Source organism: Podarcis tiliguerta (assembly GCF_965153285.1).
Source record: "Podarcis tiliguerta genome assembly, chromosome: 3".
Classification (NCBI taxonomy): Eukaryota; Metazoa; Chordata; class Lepidosauria; order Squamata; family Lacertidae; genus Podarcis; species Podarcis tiliguerta.
The window spans coordinates 116,561,084-116,582,402 of record NC_139536.1 but is presented as its reverse complement, the minus strand read 5'-3'; the positions used below and the strand labels follow the sequence as shown (position 1 = coordinate 116,582,402).

At 41.5% G+C, this 21,319-nt stretch overlaps 1 protein-coding gene across 10 annotated transcripts in view; it reads right to left on the bottom strand.

Moving 5' to 3' along the window:
* The window catches only part of EHBP1 (EH domain binding protein 1), a 270,182-nt gene that overhangs the window by 112,924 nt on the left and 135,939 nt on the right, over nt 1-21,319 (bottom strand). For all 10 annotated transcript variants that reach the window (XM_083435289.1, XM_083435286.1, XM_083435290.1 and 7 more), the window contains 2 exons: nt 3,131-3,309; nt 2,430-2,478 (listed from right to left, as the gene is read on the bottom strand). In XM_083435289.1, the coding sequence (XP_083291415.1) occupies nt 2,430-2,478; nt 3,131-3,309 (228 nt within the window). The remainder of the gene's footprint in view (nt 1-2,429; nt 2,479-3,130; nt 3,310-21,319) is intronic.

The window sequence follows — 21,319 nt, the reverse complement described above, 5'->3', positions numbered from 1 at the left end:
AGGCACTATTCTAAACGTATCTCTATTATTTAACACATTGCCATATTGGTCAAGGTCAGGTGTCAGAGGTAAGTATGTCCCACATCCTTTGAGTCCTGCTTTTAAACAGGCAATCCTATGCCTGCCTAAATCCCTCAGTGAGGCTTACTTCCTGGAAAGCATGAATGGGACTGCAGCCTTAGTGTAGGAAAAGGTTTCAGAGGACACTCTGATGACATGCTTTTGTGATGATACGTAATTGTATAAAATGACTCACATCAAAGTTACCTGTTTAGGAAAAAATATAATTGACAGGCAAAGTCTCCTCTAACACAGTTGCATTTCTGAACGTTAATGCTTATAGCTAAAGCCAGAGTCCTCAATGCATTTTCCTTTCCTCTGTCAATTTGCAGGACAGAACAGAGAGGGACAAAAAAGGGTGTTATTTATTCATTAATTGGTCAGGAGGAGTCATTCATTGTCAAATGTGTTACACATCTGCATGGAATTTATACTTGGCAATTGTTCCCAGGGCTGTGCTCATTCCAATCAAGGGCATGCAGGGTTATCAGGCAGAACTGTGAGAGCTTAGGAAATAAATCTGCAGGAAGCAACTGAGATACTCAGTGTTGCTGTCAGGCAAAGAGTTGCAAAGTGATGAAAGAATGAAAAAACACCACAGCATGGCATCAACAATTGCTTCTTTAATAAAGAGACTGAGTTAACATTATAAAAATGGGCTAATACATTTTCTGTTAAAATGACTCTCCACTTCCTAGTCATAATTTTTATAAATGATAATTACCTAATTGATTTGTATATTTAACACCATTTGTTCAAAAATCAAACTACTATTTACTGTGGCTTATAATCATGTTTGATTAGCTCTTATACTCAAAGGACCTCAGTCATGTTTGATTAGCTTGTACAATCATAGGATTTTGATGTTAAAACACACTGCAACAGAAATCAGTGTGATGTCACAGATAATCCTCTTAGGTCATCAGACAGCTTAACACATAATGCCGAAAAGATGGCAATGCATCTACTTCTAGTTCAAAAATCTCTCATTAATTTCTTCCAACAAACAGCAGCTACTGAAATGATAGAATGGGGTGATAGGCAATGTTAGTCGTGCTCAGAGTAGATACAATGAATTAATGGACTTAAATAATTTCAGTGACTTTAGTCAGAAATCACCCGTGTGTTTTTGATGACTCTTCTGTGCTCGAAGAGCATGAACATGCACTTAAAGTTCACTCCTTTTATAATACTGGAAAATTACATATACTATAGTTTTCATGTAACTTCATTATTCTATCAATCAATCATTCATCACACACGTTTCCCATATGAAACATATGTTTGGATTTCCTGAATGAATTATGTAAATCTACTGCGTACAGAAAAAGGTGGCATTTTAAGGAGGGTATTTAATTTTCCTATGCATTATCTTGAATTTTGTAGCTAATTTAAAAATGATCAGTTAGAAGTATAAAGTCGCGTTGCCTAGATGAAAAAACAGCTAATAAAACAAATTGAGCTGATTTGCACTTAGTTTTGTTGCAGGCGAATCAAGTGGAAAATGAGCAATTTTTAAATAGATCCCTCTAGGGCCAATGCCCTAGAATCTTATGGAAATTAAAATTTGTAACTACAGTAAAATACTTTTGTAGCAAGCAGCGTTAAGTACCAAAATGTCTCCTTGTGATTCTTAGACTGAGTCTCAAATCACTGAACTCAATTCAGAATGTTCCTTTATAACCTTTACATCAAAAGGGTATTAGATTACCTAATATTACTGAGGATTATAAACCTGGACCCAGAGCACTATCAGACAGTACTTCATTAATATTTTTGCATTCTTTTTAAAAATATATCTTGTTACCAACCCAAAACATTGTTTAATACTCTGCATAATATAAAAACTCAATGCACCTTACCGCTAGTTTAATTGACTGCGCTGGATAAAAGCCTATGTGAAGTGTTATCTCCATTTCTCTTTCGTAAAATAAAAGCCATAGTCAAAACAGTGCTTATTATAACCATACCAATGACAGCGTTCATATTAAAGTAGTGACCAAGCAAGCCTTGAAGCAAGATAATTACTGAACAATGATATTTTGTAATTTAAATTAAATTATTACAAAAAATAGAATGATCACAAGAGACCTACCGCTCTTCCTCCTCTCTCTCTCTCTCTCTCTTAATGTAGGCCCATATAAACATGAAACCCTAATGCCACCATGACATTTGTCATGAATGTTTAAAACTATGACAAACTAGAGCCAATAATGCATCCAATTTGAATCGCAGGAGGCTCAAAACCTTCTGTGAGGTACAGTTATGACCTTACCAAACAACCTCACATCCACAAAATTAATAAAAACCTTCCGTGATCCAAAATTGTAGCTATATCTATTTTCTCCCTTCCCTCTAGCACTTCTTACCTTTTTGTTGTTCTCTTTAATATCTTGAGGATTCAGAGACTTGTAGTCGCTGAGGGGGAAAATGGCACAGTAGGTATGTAAAGTACTTGATAAAAGCAGCAGTTTTTAAAACAAACCACTATCTTAAAAAAAGAATTCAACATAAAACAGCATCAAACAGTAACTAGCAATTTCACTGCAATCCAATCAGCAAAACTAATAGTGTGGAAAATTAAAAGAATAAATACATAAATAAAAATATAGAGATTGCATGTTTCATTGCCTGAAGCTTTCCATCTAAAAAGAGAAGTTAAGGCAGGGACTTGAGGCTAGCTTTGACAACCAAATTTTCTATGAGGTAATCCTTCGTTGTCAGTACAATAGAGCTACAGGCTTATTTGTCTCATCTCATTTCAACACCAACACAATTTTCATAATAATCTTCAAGTCAGTTCTTTGTATAAGATTAGAAAGAAAAAACATCCACACCAAAATCAAGTGAAAGAGAAATAGGAATGGTTTTGGGGAAAGTGTCAGAAACGCCATAAGGTATGGACATTTGTACATTTCTGCTGCACCCTGCAGGATAGCATTTTCAAAAAACTGAAATAGAAATGAAAGAGACATAATCCAGGAAATTAAAGTTGTATTTATTTTTGCTATGTTTATTTCACCACAATAAGTAAAAACTTCAAACACAAAGACAAAATGCTTCTACTTACATTAGGTCAGGCCTAAAGTGGTGTAATATTGCACAAAAGGATAATCCATTTCGCCAGGATGTAGTGAAATTGGTGATTTTCACTCCCCTATAGTTTTTTGTAACTTCTTTGCACCAAGCAAGCAGTGACTGACTAGCATTTGTCTTCCTCCCCAAAACAGGACTTGGTTTTGGGCTTGGCTGAAAAAAACAGGAAAAAAGCTAACATTATATAATGTAATGGAAGATGAGAAATCATTAATTGACCTGCCTAGACAATTTGCATCCTTTGATGTCAGTTTAGGTCCTTCAAAGCTGTCAGTTTACAATCATTGTAACTTGGGAAAAAAGACACAAATCTCAAGTCATTATTTACAGACTTAGCCTTTGGCATTTGTCTCTGAAGGATGTGCTATACAGGATTCGAACGTTACAAAAAAGAACAGGCCAACTATACTGAGAGAAATACTAACATTAAGTGCTTAAAGACTTAAGGCACATTATTGCATAGTATGTAGTTATGTCACACATTCTTACAGAAGTTATTCAAAATTCAGTCTTGTAAAAACATCCTCATAAAGACATTTCACGTTTAATGAAGACAGCCAGCATTCCGATTATCCAAAAGCAAAACATATCAGGGTCAAAGTTGACCACAAGTTGAGAGTTCCTGCTCTGGAATAAAAAAATCAAATTCAGAATGTGAGTTGCTGTATGATGACAAACAGTTATAGGGACTTAAACTGGAATATGTTAGTAATAACTTTATTTTAAGACATTGGTATCTATTCTTTCAGTTCTCAGTATCTGAAAGGTAATCCCCCCCCTAGCTTTCACATAAAATATTTGTTAGTTTTTTTAAAAGCTTACAAATATTTCCTATCCGCATTTAAATGTGCAGGACGGTTCAGCTGGAATATATATGCAAACCTCTCAAGAACTAGTTCGACAAAAGGAAGGCATTCGCTCATGAACCTTAATGTGATCATTTAGCTTGGGGGGAGGTGTGTGTGTGTGGAATTCTCTAAGATAGATTCATACGATCTGAAGAGAAACCATAGTATTCCCTAAGTGTACAGCAAGAATGCCAAGTACACAAGAGTTGTCAAATTCAGAGGTTAAAAAAAGTTGTTAGTACTTCTCGACAGCACACATTTACAAAGAAATAATCCTAACCAGCATGCCTAACTTTGAAAGACCAACGATGCCCTCCCTTGACTAAAGCATGCCAGTGCTAAGCAATTAAAACTGTCAACTGATTTATGCTTTTAGTGCTCATGGGCTGCTTACAGTCATTGTAACAGAAATACCACAAAGGTAATTTCTCATTTTTATTGACTGTTAGACTAATAAGCTGTGATTAAATAAACAAATTCACAGATAAGCAGAATGTTATGATCTAATTCATATACCCTTCAGCAGCACAGGCATACAATGCCAAATAACTTGAAAAAAATGTATGTTGTCATTGCTTTCAGTTTTAATGCTTGGATCTATGCCTACAGTAGTGATGGATGCTTAAGTGCAAGTAACAGGTAAAACTGAAAGAAGAGTAAAAAGGTTTTTCTGGTGACAGACAAACTGTAGATTACAAACATTTGCAAACATTCACAAGCAAGTAAAGAGCAATGGAAAGTGTTAATGCCTGAAATACTTTAGGTGAAATCCAACATAGCACTAAGCGAATGCTCCTTCAGTGCAAGGGTTTCTGCATGCACAACAGAACACCACCCCTCTTTCCTCCTCCTGCACACCCCTTAAATCTAGGGGTTCTCTCAACCCTCTGGGTAAAGGTAAAGGACCCCTGGACGGTTAAGTCCAGTCAAAAGCGACTGGGGTAGCGGCGCTAAGCTTGCTTTCAGGCCGAGGGAGCTGGCGTTTGTCCATGGACAGTTTTCTGGGTCATGTGGCCAGCAGGACTAAACCGCTTCTGTCTCAACGGGACACTGTGACAGAAACCAGAGCGCATGGAAATGCTGTTTACCTTCCTGTCACAGTGGTATCTGTTTATCTACTCACGCTGGTATGCTTTCAAACTGCTAGGTTGACAGGAGATGGGACAGAGCAACGGGAGCTCACCCTGTCGCGGGGATTTGAACCACCGACCTTCCAATCGGCAAGCCCAAGAGGCTCAGTGGTTTAGACCACAGCGCCACTGGCATCCCTAGAGCAGATTTGGGAAGGGTGTGGAGCATGCACAGGGGAAGGAGACTGGGGCAAGTCCCATTTTGCACGTGGAAATCTTTGTGCTAACAGAATGGATTACTTGAATACCACCCAGAATTTATTACATTTTTATCTCCACTTGTCCTTCAAAAATCTTAAGATTTTTCTGTCTTCAAAAGATCACTATGAAATAGGTTAGGTTTTGAGCAAATGACTGATCCAATGCCACCCAGAAAATTTTGAAGCTGAGCAGGGATTCTGAACCAGTAGAGCCCAGGTCAAAATTTGATATAAATATGAAGCACACTAGCCAATAAAACACACTTTTGGTCACAGCCTAACCAGAGACTCAAGTAAAGTAAACCTTATTCAAACTGATGAGACCAGCAGTTCACTTCTAAACATACTGTATGGATATAAACCCCATGGATTACAATACAATGGCCATGTAATGGATTAGGCTGAGGTGTAAATAACCTTAAATTAAAAAGATCTTGCCCAACTGAAGAATGGATTTGCTGGTCAATTTTATGAAGACTATATCTGGATCAAAATCTGTAATTATTGATGCAGTGTAAATATCAAAGCCACTGTGTGAATTTTCACTTTTCCCTAATTCTGTTCTGTGCTGCGGTTCCCAGGTGTTGCTTCATTATTGTGATTCCCATCCACTCCCATAAACTGCTTTTCTTTTCCAGTTTAGCAAATGGACGATCCCACACAATTAGGGAACGTAATGATATTTCATCTGGCATGATATCACACAATTAAAAAACAAAGAAAAAACACACACAATCATATGCTATATCACTGGAGGCAAGTGAGGGCAATTAAAATGAGAATGTAAAGTTTTTCCACTCCTGAACATGTTTGCAAAGATTGCACAAGAAACCCTGCCAACAGTGTGCATCCCTCTGGAATGTATAGCAGAAAGGCTATACATACTATAAGGAAGGTTAGCACAGAGGTTGAAAACCATTTTTCTCTTGAAAGCTGTATTCCACTGAGGGCAATCTACAAGCCAGCGGTGGAACCACTAATTTTTAGAAAATTTTAGACACAGGATTTAATCATAGTGTGTATTACTTCAACAGTGATACATATATTAAATAGCCCTCAATTCAATGCTTTACAACTGCCACATTCCTGGGTACTCTGAGTTGGGTACTCTGAACATATATTTAAAAAATATAAATACCACAAAAATGTGCATCTGTAAACAGATTTCCTCACAGAAGGAAATCTGGCAGTGGTGGGGGCGATGCGTGGGGATTTGAAGCTGGGTCTTAACCAAATCATAAGCAGTGGAGGAGATAGTGAATCAATGGGAAACTTTGTCCTGAAAGCCTAACTGAGAGAAATGAAACATAATCTTTAAACATGATGAACATCCATATTCTGCTACTCTTTTTCTTCAATGCCATCACCTATTCACCTCCTTCCTTCTTTCCATCTCCCCCTTTTTCTTAAACTGCAAATCTAAGCTATGTAGGCATGTAGGTAAACCTAAGCTTTGTAGACGTACACAAGATCATACACAACATTTTAAAATCATAAACAGAAGTACCGTATTTTTCGCCCTATAGGACGCACTTTTTCTCCTCCAAAAATGAAGGGGAAATCTGGGTGCGTCCTATGGGGCGAATGCAGGCTTTCGCTGAAGCTTGGAGAGCGAGAGGGGTCTGTGCGCACCGACCCCACTCGCTCTCCAGGCTTCAGGAAGACATCCGCAGCCTAGGCAGCCCTGCAGGAGGTCCCGCAGGGATGTCTAGGCTGCGGATAGCAGCCTGCCTCCCGGCGCGAGGGGCGCCCTGAAGCAGAGCGCCCCTCGCGCCCGGCATACATCCGCAGCATGGGGAACGCTGCAGGAGGTCCCAGCAGAGCTCCCCACGCTGCGGATAGCAGCCTGCCTCCCGGCGCGAGGGGCGCCCTGAAGCAGAGCGCCCTTCGCGCCCGGCATACATCCGCAGCATGGGGAACGCTGCAGGAGGTCCCAGCAGCGCTCCCCACGCTGCGGATAGCAGCCTGCCTCCCGGCGCGAGGGGCGCCCTGAAGCAGAGCGCCCCTCGCGGCAGGCAGACATCCGCAGCATGGGGAACGCTGCAGGACGTCCCAGCAGCGCTCCCCACGCTGCGGATAGCAGCCTGCCGCCTGGCGCGAGGGGCGCCCTGAAGCAGAGCGCCCCTCTCGCCAGGCAGACATCCGCAGCATGGGGAACGCTGCAGGAGGTCCCAGCAGCGCTCCCCACGCTGCGGATAGCAGCCTGCCTCCCGGCGCGAGGGGCGCCCTGAAGCAGAGCGCCCCTCGCGCCGGCATACATCCGCAGCATGGGGAACGCTGCAGGAGGTCCCAGCAGCGCTCCCCACGCTGCGGATAGCAGCCTGCCTCCCGGCGCGAGGGGCGCCCTGAAGCAGAGCGCCCCTCGCGCCGGCATACATCCGCAGCATGGGGAACGCTGCAGGAGGTCCCAGCAGCGCTCCCCACGCTGCGGATAGCAGCCTGCCTCCCGGCGTGAGGGGCGCCCTGAAGCAGAGCGCCCCTCGCGCCCGGCATACATCCGCAGCATGGGGAACGCTGCAGGAGGTCCCAGCAGCGCTCCCCACGCTGCGGATAGCAGCCTGCCTCCCGGCGCGAGGGGCGCCCTGAAGCAGAGCGCCCCTCGCGGCAGGCAGACATCCGCAGCATGGGGAACGCTGCAGGAGGTCCCAGCAGCGCTCCCCACGCTGCGGATAGCAGCCTGCCGCCTGGCGCGAGGGGCGCCCTGAAGCAGAGCGCCCCTCGCGCCGGCATACATCCGCAGCATGGGGAACGCTGCAGGAGGTCCCAGCAGCGCTCCCCACGCTGCGGATAGCAGCCTGCCTCCCGGCGCGAGGGGCGCCCTGAAGCAGAGCGCCCCTCGCGGCAGGCAGACATCCGCAGCATGGGGAACGCTGCAGGAGGTCCCAGCAGCGCTCCCCACGCTGCGGATAGCAGCCTGCCTCCCGGCGCGAGGGGCGCCCTGAAGCAGAGCGCCCCTCGCGGCAGGCAGACATCCGCAGCATGGGGAACGCTGCAGGAGGTCCCAGCAGCGCTCCCCACGCTGCGGATAGCAGCCTGCCGCCTGGCGCGAGGGGCGCCCTGAAGCAGAGCGCCCCTCGCGGCAGGCAGACATCCGCAGCATGGGGAACGCTGCAGGAGGTCCCAGCAGCGCTCCCCACGCTGCGGATAGCAGCCTGCCTCTCGGCGCGAGGGGCGCCCTGAAGCAGAGCGCCCCTCGCGCCGGCATACATCCGCAGCATGGGGAACGCTGCAGGAGGTCCCAGCAGCGCTCCCCACGCTGCGGATAGCAGCCTGCCTCCCGGCGTGAGGGGCGCCCTGAAGCAGAGCGCCCCTCGCGCCCGGCATACATCCGCAGCATGGGGAACGCTGCAGGAGGTCCCAGCAGCGCTCCCCACGCTGCGGATAGCAGCCTGCCTCCCGGCGCGAGGGGCGCCCTGAAGCAGAGCGCCCCTCGCGGCAGGCAGACATCCGCAGCATGGGGAACGCTGCAGGATGTCCCAGCAGTGCTCCCCACGCTGCGGATAGCAGCCTGCCGCCTGGCGCGAGGGGCGCCCTGAAGCAGAGCGCCCCTCTCGCCAGGCAGACATCCGCAGCATGGGGAACGCTGCAGGACGTCCCAGCAGCGCTCCCCACGCTGCGGATAGCAGCCTGCAGCCTGGCGCGAGGGGCGCCCTGAAGCAGAGCGCCCCTCGCGCCAGGCAGACATCGGCCAGCCCCACAAGCTGGGGGGACAGCAGGAAGGCGCATCGCCGCCATCCCGCTGTTCCTCGACCTGGTTAGGTTTCCCCGACCTGCTTTTTGGGGGGAAAATAAAGGAAAAATTTTTTTCCTTTATTTCCCCCCCAAAAAACTAGGTGCGTCCTATGGGACGGAGCGTCCTATGGGACGAAAAATACGGTAGTTAAGAAGGCATTTGATCAAAGAGAGGTCGCAGCAGAGTCATCAAGGAAAGATTGTCCAAGTAATAAATACTGCTGCCGTCTCATAAGCATTTATCAATGTGATTCTGAATTCACTAGGTAAAACTACAATAACAAGGGTGATTGACTCAATGGGATGGTAAACCTGTTCAACCACCCATCTCCTACTACCCTACTGAGAAAAACCCCACCCCACCCTCTCACTATATGTACGGGTGTGCTGACTTCTGTTTCAGTGTATCTGAGGAAGTGTGCATGCACACAAAAGCTTATACCCAGAACATACTTAGTTGGTCTCTAAGGTGCTACTGGACAATTTTTTTATTCATTTTGACTGCGTCAGACCAACACGGCTACCTAGCTGAATTCACTAACAAGGTTATGGTCTTCTAGTCAGTTTGTTTTTAGCTGACTTTCAAAGGACTCAAGGCCAAACTACTCTTCAAATGTCTTAATTGCACGTGTCTAACATAAAGTAAACAATTTGCTTTTCTGATGATAACTAAAATTCAGGCGGGAAGAAATGACAATAAATTATTTAAATCAATATTACTTTGATCGAATGTAGGGTTTGCATATTTTCTGTAGAAATAAGCATTCTCTTATCAGAAATGAAACTATAAAAGTACACTTCCCAATGGCAAACAAACAATCAAACAAACAAACGATCTTAAACTGGTATTCTGTGCTTAAACTTACATTTTAAATACAGTATGCAAGACAGACACTGCATTTTGTAATTATATATGTTATTAAGTTTCTGTTTAATAATGACAATATTCTGCACCAGTGTCCTTTGCTCTCTGGATTTAGCACCTTCAGTGTATTGAGAGGAGGACAAATACAGATCAATGTACACATTATACCTCTGGTAAATTTACTGTTTATTTGTAGCAAAGGTAGCTAAAACCAATCATGGTACACTAATGAAAATATGAATGGCAGCAAAGGGGGGAAAATGCTATGAAACAATTTAAGAAAGGCAGGAGGAAAAGCCTAGTGTTAATTCTTAAAAAAAAAAACAAAAACAACCTGAGGAACATGTACACTATTTTCTATTCTCAGAAACAGGTGTGCAAACAAAAGCAGCAGCACACTTTCTGGCATGTATTCTTTGCTAGATTAACAGGAACACAGCAAATGGAGAAAAGCAATTCTTGATAAATATTATCACAGACAGTGTCTGAAATTCTCTTTCAAGTACTTGCTTACATGGGACTCTAATTCAGCACTGCAAGATACAATAATACTGGGCTGCCTTAAGCAACCATTGATGCTCAAAACAAAGGCATGTGCAGACGGTGCGCCAGGTGTGCCCATGCATACCCCCTAATGTTTCAAAACAAGGGGGTCGTGGAGGAGAGGGGAGAGTATGGAACACAACTCAGTGACCTCAGATGCCAGGGCCAGGGGCGAGTGGCGCTGGTGTACATATAAAGGCAGAAGGGAGGAGGAAAGAAGCAGAGAGAGACACACAAGCAGAATAAAAAGGCTGGAATGGATCTGGAACAGATCGGTCGCTTCTGCCTGTGTCTGTCTCTGGAAGTGGTAGTGGAGTGCTTGGCTCCAGCTCCCCCTTACTGCCACGGCTGGAGCCAAACACCCCACCACCACTTCCAGAGATAGATGCTGGCAGAAGCTGCGATCCAACCCAGCCTTTTTATTCTGTGTCTGTCTCTGTCTCATGGCTCTGTCTCTGCCCATGCTCCACTCACCACCTTTTTGGAAGAGAAATCTGTGGGGCAAGGGGCTCCTTCTGTGTCGCACAAACAAGGAGTAGGGGGTGCATTGGCTGTGTCAGTTAATTACAATGATGTGATTGAGGAATTGAAGTCCTGATGAGAAACAGCTCATACTCTTGCACAGGAAGACTAAGAAACCTTATTCTGTTTTAGTCAATTTGGGTTAGCTCACAATCTGGTTAAAGATAAAGATAATGAAAACTGACTGTACTTGTGTATAAACCTGGTTATCACCACAGCAAAAAAAATGTATTTTGTGTCACATTTTTAAGTTTGTATTTTTAAGTAAAGTTTCGGTATGAAGTTAAGTTTTAGTTTCTTTAGATTGCTTAATGAATAAAAATAATGTCCTTTATGATTATGAATATATATTAAATGTTCACTCTTATGAAATGTACTGCACATGTCTATGGTTCAGAATATGGCAAAATGATGTAGGAGGAACATTTTGGCCAAAGAAATATAACTTAACATGCTGCTATTATTTTCTGCCTTATGCAAATCATTACAGTATTTTGCTTTGTATCTGGTGAACAATACCAATTATTGGCTGTTCATATTGTTTCATGTTATTCTTAATATTATTTTGAGGGGGGTGAGACAATAGACTTGCAACACTACAAGTGTGACAGCTGGGCAAATCTCAACACCTGCTTAGTGGTTTGAGAAAATGTTAACCACTCATTTAATGGAGGGAGCGAAATAACTTGCAGGACTTGGCAGTTGCCAAGAACAGCTGAATTACTCTGAAATTTTCTCTCCCCTGGTGGGGGCCCCTAACCAGCTTAGTCCTCTGAGGCTCAGGGCACGTATACCTGGCTGCCCCCCTTGCACAAACCTGTTTCCAGGTACTGACCCATGGCCAGGTCTTTTTGTGGATTTCTCTCCCTGGAGAGGTGCATCTGTGTGCTTCATATTAACTTTCAGAAGGATCTTTAAAATATTCCTATTTCCCCAGGCATTTGATGGCTGAAAGACCATGGACTGTATTCTAAGGATATCATTCAATTGGTACAAGCATTTCTGGTTGCCCAACGGCACAATCTCCCCTTTGCAAAATTTCTGGAAAATTTGAAGCCACATAATTTTCTTCCTCTGGCTTTTTTGTTGTTGAAATGAATGGATTTTTTCACACAAAAATTAACCAATATTTGTTTTTTATGTACATACTGAAAGCAACTTTGTTACTTTGTGAACATATAGTGTGTTATGTATAACTTGGTTTTAACACAGGATTATAAAGAAACTGACCCCCCCCTAAAGTTTTTATTTCAGATGGAGCTACAAGCTGCTGAACTGTAAGAAACCTAGCGTAGCGTCTCTTTGGTTTTGCTAGTTTATGAGGAGCAAGCAAAAAACATTAAAAACAGAACCCATCAATGTTACAGTGAAACAAATTAACAAATCTTCTCTAGTCCTCCACAGTGTCAAGCTGACATAAAATGAGCTGAGAAAAAGAGGGGAGGGGAACAAAACTCAGTGAACACTACTTGAAATTTAAATAGCTCCCTTTCCTTCAAATTTGTCATCTTATTTATCATTGACTTCTAAAAGGACTGAAGGTTTGTCCCGAATGAAACAACTTTGTACATTTTGTCAGTTTTTGTCAGTTTATTTTTAAATTTGGTGTATTTCCAAACAGACCAGTTTCACACAGCATGCAGAAGATTGAGGAATCTAAAGCAGGTAAGAAGAGGAGTCAGAGGCTCTGTTGTGCAAAGGCCTTGCAACCCTGTTTCAGGAGGAATAGGCTAGGCCGAATCCAGACACAGCAGCTTCTCTGGACAATTGAGGGGGCCTACACAACGTCCTGACGTCACACGTGGAGCCCTCTGAATATTGAAGGGACTGGCCCCCTAAAAAAAAAAAAAAGATGGGGGGGGGGCAAGGCACCTTGTCCCTCAGGAGCCAGCGCCCTGGGCAGAATCCCAGACTGCATTCTATGACTGAAGACCAGAAGATGTTCTGTACTCTGCAACATTTGAAAATACCATTGCAACATCACACCCTTAATGCAATCAAATGTAGAGGCGGTGCTATCATCACCTACATTTCTGCCTTTGAACTTTGGATTCAATGGATTTGTTGAATTGGATGGCAACAAAATTATGTTGTTCTTTATTTTCTCCCACTTTCAGTCCTCTGAAGCCTAGTCAAGGGGATAGAAAGAGGAAGAGGAGAAGCCCACAAGGCAGCAAGGCACCGACTCCTCCTTCCTATCTTTTGACAATGAGGGAGAAATGCATTTTGCTCTTGCATTTGCGTTTAAGAGTTGTACTCTTAGTGTGCAACTCAGTATTTGCTTGTCTTCAATGTACTGGAATTGTAATGATCTCAGACTTTGTACAATATGAAATCATCACATAAACATCTACTTGTTACACAGTTTTATACATCATTTTGGGGGAGTAAGTATATGAACATCTTGACTTAAACATTTTTTTCATTATTCTAAATGCAAATCATTCTTTTTTAAAAAATTCAGGAAGAAAGCATTTAAAAGAAAAACCGCCCAATCCCTTTTGATTTTTTCCAGGCCTTTATATCTCGAGCACTAATATGTGGCTTTTTCATGAAGTGCACAATGAATTATGCATTCATTTCTACTCATGTAGATTCTGTTCATAAGTTATAACAAGTGAGCAAGGGGAAGGCAGACTACATGATCCTTTATCCACATCAAATGTATTACATCTCTACAGTATTTAATGTCTGGACAGTCCTAAATCACCCTGCTGAGAGTCTCCACCAGGCCTGGGGTGGGGCCCAGCGGAGCACTGCTTGCATTCTTTTAAATAGTTTTTCAATCGTGTTTTTCAATTTCAATTGTTTTAAATGGTTTTAAACTTTTTTTGGGGGGATATGTATTTTGTGTTTTTATTTTGTAATTTTAACTTGTGAACCACCCTAAGATCTGTGGGTATGGGGCAGTATATAAATTTAATTAATAAATAAATACTACTATTACTACTACTACTAAATTCTTCAGTGATAAGAGTCAGGAAGACTAACATAATAACCATATTCATCAACAAATGGGGTAATTGTTTATTATATGTGCCGCTAGCCCCGAATACCCTGACACAGAAATACGGGAAACATCTGGTATCTTGACACAGACTTGAATGAGATAAAAGAATGAGAATAGGTTAGTGGGAGGAGAAGGTGAATGACAAATGACGAAAATGAGAAGTTCAATGAATGTGAAAAAAAGAGTCTGTCTGATTTTCTTCCTGTTTCTCAAATCAAGAGCAAGCTGGAAGGTTGTCTTCTTCACTGCTTTTACAACACACCTACTGCTGTCTCAGGGACAACTCATCCAAAATTGAAAGAACAGGTAAATGACTGATATGAAAATCAGAATATTTGCACATTTTGGTTAAATGGCTTGGTGCCAGACTTAGAATGTTTAGGGTCACTGGTATGTTGCTAGATGCATGTCAGAACAAATCAAATGAATGTTTTCCTTTGCAATTTACAATTATTTGTATCTCAACAAATTTAATGAGCAATACCATATTTACTCAAATCTAATGTTCACCTTTTCTGGCCAAATGGCATTGCAAAAAATTAAGGTGCACATTAGATTTGATGGCACATTTAAATTCACCACCAAATACTTTCTTTGGTTTCAAGGTTCTGAAAATTGAGCTGTGCATTAGATTTGATGGTGCATTAAACTCAAGTAAATACAATATTATCAAAAAATGAATTATGAACGAGAATGCAGCTAATCCAAAAGTTCAACTGTATAGAAGGTGTTAATGCAGGTCTTCTTTTGAAAAATGCCCCAATAAGTAGCGATTCTTCCCTGTTCTAATTAAAGTTTCTATTTCTAAAGTTTCAGCATAACTATAACAACAGCTGTGAGTGTGTGTTTTATTTAAAAATACATACCTTGGTACGTTTAAACGGCATTTAAGTGTCATTGTTAATGTAAATGCTTATGTAATTCTACTTTTGCATAAGATGACATTTTGCTTATGCTAATTCACATCCTTAGGCATCACAATCCTAAAATGAATCAATAATTAGGTGCAACACTGGGGCGAAATATCTCTTGCTTCCTGTTATTTGGTGATTGGAAGATTGGTTAATGCTAGCAGTCTATAGATGGGCAGCTTTCTACAGGCGGCAACAGGATGGAAAATTCTGGCAAAGCAGAAATTGGCAAAGCCAAGAAAGATTTAAAATTTAATGCATGCTATGCACTGAAAGAAAATCACATACATAGATGGTATTTAACCCCGAACAGATTAGCTAAGATGTATGAATCTGAATCTGATGTGTGTTGGAAATGCAAAAGTAGAAGGAATACTTTTTAACACATGGTGGGCATGCAAAATAGTTAAAGAGTATTGGGAAATGATATACAAAGAGATGGAATAAATGTATTTATTTTTTAAAAAATCCACAAAAACAGAGCCTTCCTTTTGGGAATGGTGCAGAAGGAGGTTTCCAGGTGTCGGGGGGGGGGGGGAATGCATATATGCAGCTACTCTTCTTGCTCTCTTATTCTGCTGCTAACTCATTCTATCATTCTAAGTTGCCATTCCTCCTTCTTAAGGACCTCTCTCACCCACCATTTTTGGGCTAACAAAATTCAAGCTGCTGTAGCTGCATATATGAGTTTATTATCATAATAAAAAATTGGGTAGCAGATCCTGTATTAATTTATGAAGCCTGGTCCTCATGATTATACAACCCACGCCCTTTATATTTGAAGTGACTATCTGTGCTCAGATACCTAGATTACTTTCTCACTTGTTACTTATTTCATGTTACTTTTTTGGTATGTTCCAGTGATGTATGTGCTCATATAGTGTCTTTCTGTGTTGAGCACTCGTGTATCTTCTTCCTGTCTAAAATGCATTTAATGCCTCCAGAGAAGCTTCCCATTATAAACCTGATTTTATTGACTTACTATTCCATTTCTATCCCACCTTTTGTCCAGGGTGTTGTAAATGGGTTTCCTCTTCACAACAACCCTGAAAGGTAGCTTAGGCTAAGAGACTGTGGCCGATCCGAGGGCATCCAGTGAGCCTCATGGCTGATCTGGGAATCTGAAGCGTGGTCTCCGAGCTCCTGATCCAATGCTCTAACCACCACATCACATTCATAAACTGCCTCTACATTTCTACAAGTCTACAATAGTGTCCTCAGTTGCACACTGCTATTCCTTCATGTTCTCAATGTAATATAAATCATTTGTAAGTGATGTGTCTGTTTAGCTTGGAAACAAACAGTTTGTTACCAGGAGGTAGTAGGTGGCAATGTAAGATTAACCACAAAGCTTGGTATTTCAACACTGCAAAACAAAACTGGCTGAAGATTCACACCAAAGCACAAGATGCCTTATCTTCCTGGAACTCCAATGAACAATGTTCTGGGATTGCCATGTACATTTTACTTTGTGGTAAAAAAATAAAAGATTTGTGGTAAAAAAATAAAAGATTAAAGCAAGAGGGTTGCACAGAATCCTTTTGCCCAAACAGTTATTGTTGCAGTGATGTGAAGGATGCTACAAACATGGCAGGCGACATGGGTGCAGTGATTGCAATTAAAGCTACCTATTTCTGTTTTTTTATTACATCTTTATTCTGCCCTTCCTCCAAGGACCTCAGAGCCCTGCACTTGGTTCCCTCCCCAAATCCTATCCTCACAAGAACTACATGAGGCAGGTTCAGCTGAGAGATGGTAACTGGCGAAGGCCACCCAACCAACTTTGTGGTTCAACCCTAATCCTAATCTAGTGAAACACCACACCAGCTCTCCTAAACGAGTTACCAATAAAAGATGGAGATTTATATACAGATACAAAAACTTGAGTATTTGTGGTTTTTAAACATAAAAAGTGTTGCACTACTTCTACTGCTTATTTGCCCCAGATGACCCCCCTTTATTGAATTAAAGGCCCAACTTTATTAACTTGTGTAAACATCCACAATGAACTGCTTAACAGCCAACAACTCAGTCAGTTTGGGCACATCTGTTGCTAAGGGAGAGCTAAGAAACAACTTCTCCTGCTGTCAGGCTTGCTCAGGTAACTCTCTCTCCAGCACAAAGCATTTAGAGCAGAAAAAGACCCTGCTCCATGTTTCCCACTATCCACACACCTGGGTTTACTGGGGAATATCTCAGTGCGCCTTGAGGATTAGTGAGGCCAACAGGGCCAAAGGGTGGTCCCTGTCCCAAATCCAAGCTTGTAAACTAGAAAAGATTGATTAGTATAAGCCAACCTTCCCCATTTTGATGCATTGGGATATTCACCAGTGAGTGTGAGCATGAGCATGCCAGATGTGACCAAATCATGCAAATAAAAAATGATAAATTACCCCTTGAAAGTTACTCCCACAGCAATAGGAGGCAAGCAAGATTCATCTACCCAGGCCAATTCCTATACTCAGGAACAGGAAACCCCCCTTTTTGGCCTCCGAAGGTGTTCAGCTGTGCAGAGGGTACACAGGAGAGTGGGCTTCTGCTGAAAAGTGCATGTAAGTATGCAGTGCCACCCTAAATAAGCAAGAACACACTTGTTGCCCATGTGCTCTTCCACATTAGACCATACAGCTAATCCATGCCTTGTGCTCCATTCCCCTAAGGTGGCAGAAGCAAAGCAGCACTAGTGGGGTGCACAGAGGGAAAGGTGCTGTTTTTCCATTGCAATTCTGAAATTTAATTCAACTAATAGCTATCTGTTGAGCCAACAGTTAATGCCCCCTGAAAACACACACAGACATACTCCCAAACACTACATATGCATTCTTCTATCTAAACTGGCTACATGCCCAGTTTAAGAGGCCTGACACACTTTCTCTAGGAACTACAAAATATCCTACATATATTTGTGATTAAGCTTGTTGCCTGGACTTGCAAAAATATACATATCTCCTGATAAATAAAAGATCATAGGTCTACAGTAATTTCCTAGTTTGTATACTGCTGTATCTGCGTTCTTAGAAAACACACAGTTAATTCAGATTTGAAACATGCTGCATAAAAATTGCCTCACTAATTTCAGTTGAATGGTCTTCCAAGAAAGTGCTTTGGGTACCTTTTAGTATGATTAAAATTTGGTGCAACTGCAGTTTAGTAAAAACTTGTACACCAAAAGCTCTTTAACAAAATTTTGGGACCATTATTAATCAAGAAATCAACTTCTGTGAAATCAGAGCAATTCTCTACATAGAATAAAATGGGGCGGATGCTTGGTACCTGTGTGGTTGTAATGTAGTAGTAATCTAAAAAGTTTTATTTTAAAAAAAAATCTATAAAAAAACCATAAATCAAACAGCTAAACTTTAATGCCACACGTTAGCTTATTAGCTATCTCACAATGGTTAAAAACTGTCAAAACATTTTACAGCTCAATCATAATTACTAGTCAAGTCTAAGCATGTAGTGTGTGGGTGTTAGCCACATCACAAGTGATGCAAATGCAAAACTCAGCCCTACACTGTTTCAATCAGCATATATACAGATATTGAATCAAGATGTGTACTTGAACCAGTTTACGATCCTGAACATAAACCTGGTGTTTCTTAATTCAGATTTGATCTAATGTATTTTGCTTAATTGTGCATACAGAAAACCATACAACTCTTTTTAAACTATAAGTTCCAATATAATAAAAAAAAGCTTTACTTCTAGAGGAGTACATACACTTAGATGCTTTATTTGATAAATAAAAATGTTGGGATGGGTTTTTAATAAGTATAAAGGGAGCAACTCTGTACCTATATATTTACTATGCAAGAGGTCACATGCCACTAAATATTTAAAAACAATTGTGGCCTCCATTGCCTTAGAGCAGCCTTCTCCACTTTGGTGTCCTTCAGCATGGCTGTGCTGACTGGCTGGGGCTGAAGGGGGTTCTTGTTTACCATACTGAGAAAGACTGCACTGGCTGTCAATTAGTTCCTAGGACCAATTCAAAGTGCCGGTTTTGACCTACAAAGCCTTAAATGGCTCAGGACCACAATACCTCAAGGATTGACCCAGACCCTGCAATCATCTTCTGAGACTCTTTGTGCACCTCCTCCACAGGAGGCCCAGCGGGAGCAACACCAGAAGGGGCCTTTTCTGCAGGGGCTCCCTGTTTGTGGGACGCTCTCTCCAGGGAGGCCGGCCCGGCACCTTTGTTGCATATCTTCAAGTGCCAGGCAAAAACATTCCTCTTCTCCCAGGCCTTTGGCCAATCAAACAATCTATGGCCTTTTAAACTGTGTGTGGAGGTACTGTTTTTGCTTGTTACTGTGTTATGCATTTTTGTGTTTTTATATTGTAAACCACCCTGTGATACTTAGATGAAGAGTGGGATAGAAATCTAATAAATAAAAAAATAAAAATAAAAGCATGGCATGTGTGTGAACCTGTTTCCTTCCTAATGTAAATAAATAAAGCAGATAAAAATCAAAGCTGTTGTTTTGTGTACACAACTTTTTGGATATACAGAGAGTTGACTGCTCACTGAAGGAAGAAGGGAACCTGGGGAGTGTGGGTATGCCATGTGTGCATCAAAACACCTGTTAAGCTCATGAAGCAAAACCGGCACAGCTGGTTTTTAGAATTTAGTGCCAGAGGTTCATTTACTTTGTGCAGTAAAAGTTTAAAAGATATTCTAAGGCTGCAATACCTGTACTCAGTTACCAAGCAGACATGTGCAAGATTGTATGATTAATAATAGTTGAAGTATGACAGTAAATTGTGCAAAACTGCTGCATTTTAATAAAACTGGTGCAATTTTTGAAACAGGGCTTCAACACTTGTTGCAGTCAAGTGAATCAATAATCTGTGAGTCCATATACACTATATGATGAGTTGTGAAAAGTTCTGCACACAGAAAATATGTTTTTGTTTCTTTCTCTTTCTCTATAAGGTTGCTGTTGGACTCAAGATCCTGCCTTTCAGTTCCAGTGAAAGGCTCCATAAAGCCCTTATTGCACATATGCCCAAATCGAGTAACAAAACTTCAAAGATTTGTCAAAAATAAATCCACAGGACAAACGACTACCCTTGGGCTTCCACAAAAGTTAGTCAACTGCTTACTTGGAAGTATGTTCACTATGTCCCCAAGTAAACATGCACATGATTGCAGCCTAGGTTCTACCCAAAATGCACGTCCATACAATGAGACCTGTGACATGGATAATATTTAAGCAACCATGACATAGTATGTGGCCATTAGCATCTACTCTCACAGCTACATGATTTCCTGGCTCTGAGCAGGCAGCTGATGCAGGTTGGAGAAATGTTGTATCTACATTAAATCTGAGCTGATCATGAGATCATGGACACACCAAATATAAAAGAACATATTTGTAACATAGGGTTCATCCAGACTGGCTTTTGTGCTGTGTTTCTAGGCAAAGATAAATATTTCAAAGCTCTGTGTCTGAGTGTGTGTTTGTTTTGTTCCGGCACTTTTTCTTGGGAAACCTGTGTTTTACCACTGAAGCAGAGCAAACAGCAACTGGGTTTTCTGTGGATTGCTGTTAATTTACTAATGCTTGATTCTAAAGGCACAGCAAAGCTGGTCAGGGATAGATAAAGCAAGCCACTGTATCCTCCTTTGAATCTCTTCATGATTCTGCATCTGCTAAATTCATGTGAAAGTAGAAGGTCCTGGTTTTTTCAGGAGGGAGCTTATTTCCTTTTTTTGACCCAAGTCTTGAAATCCAGATAGTTATTTTTTACTTTTTAAAAAAATGCAGTTTAATATTGGTTTAATATTGGTTAGAAAAATGTGAAAAAAAGCCTGATAGACAGCTTAAGAAAGGTTTAGGCTGGTGTCTGGAAGTACACTCCATTGATTTCCTTGCAATTGTTTTGGTTCCCATGAGACTTAATATCAATGAAGTGTGGATAGGATTGGAGTCTTAGAGTCAAAACCTACGTAAACCTTATTTACTTCAATGGGTCTTTAAACACTTTGAAGTTATATTCTCTGATGCACCAATTATAATGCAAGATTATACATGTTAAACAGGACAAGCGTCGCCTTAGGCACTTAATATATTAAGGTCACAATCTTATGGACACTGATCTGGGAGTTAGGCCAGGGCAAGGGTGTATAAGAATGCACTGTATTTCTTAGAAGTAAAAGCGACTACAATACAAAACATCAGAAAACTAATTGAAAAATGGAAACAATTTGCTAAATATTCTAACAAACGTATATGAACTCATTTTTTATGAATGAAAGCTTATTATAATTAAAATAATGAATATATGCACATAGAATAAAATAAATTTTATGTGAATGTGATGGGACAACTTTCAGTATCAGAAATAGTCTAAAGTTTCTGCACTGCAAATAATGTTACATTAATTTATTGAAAATAT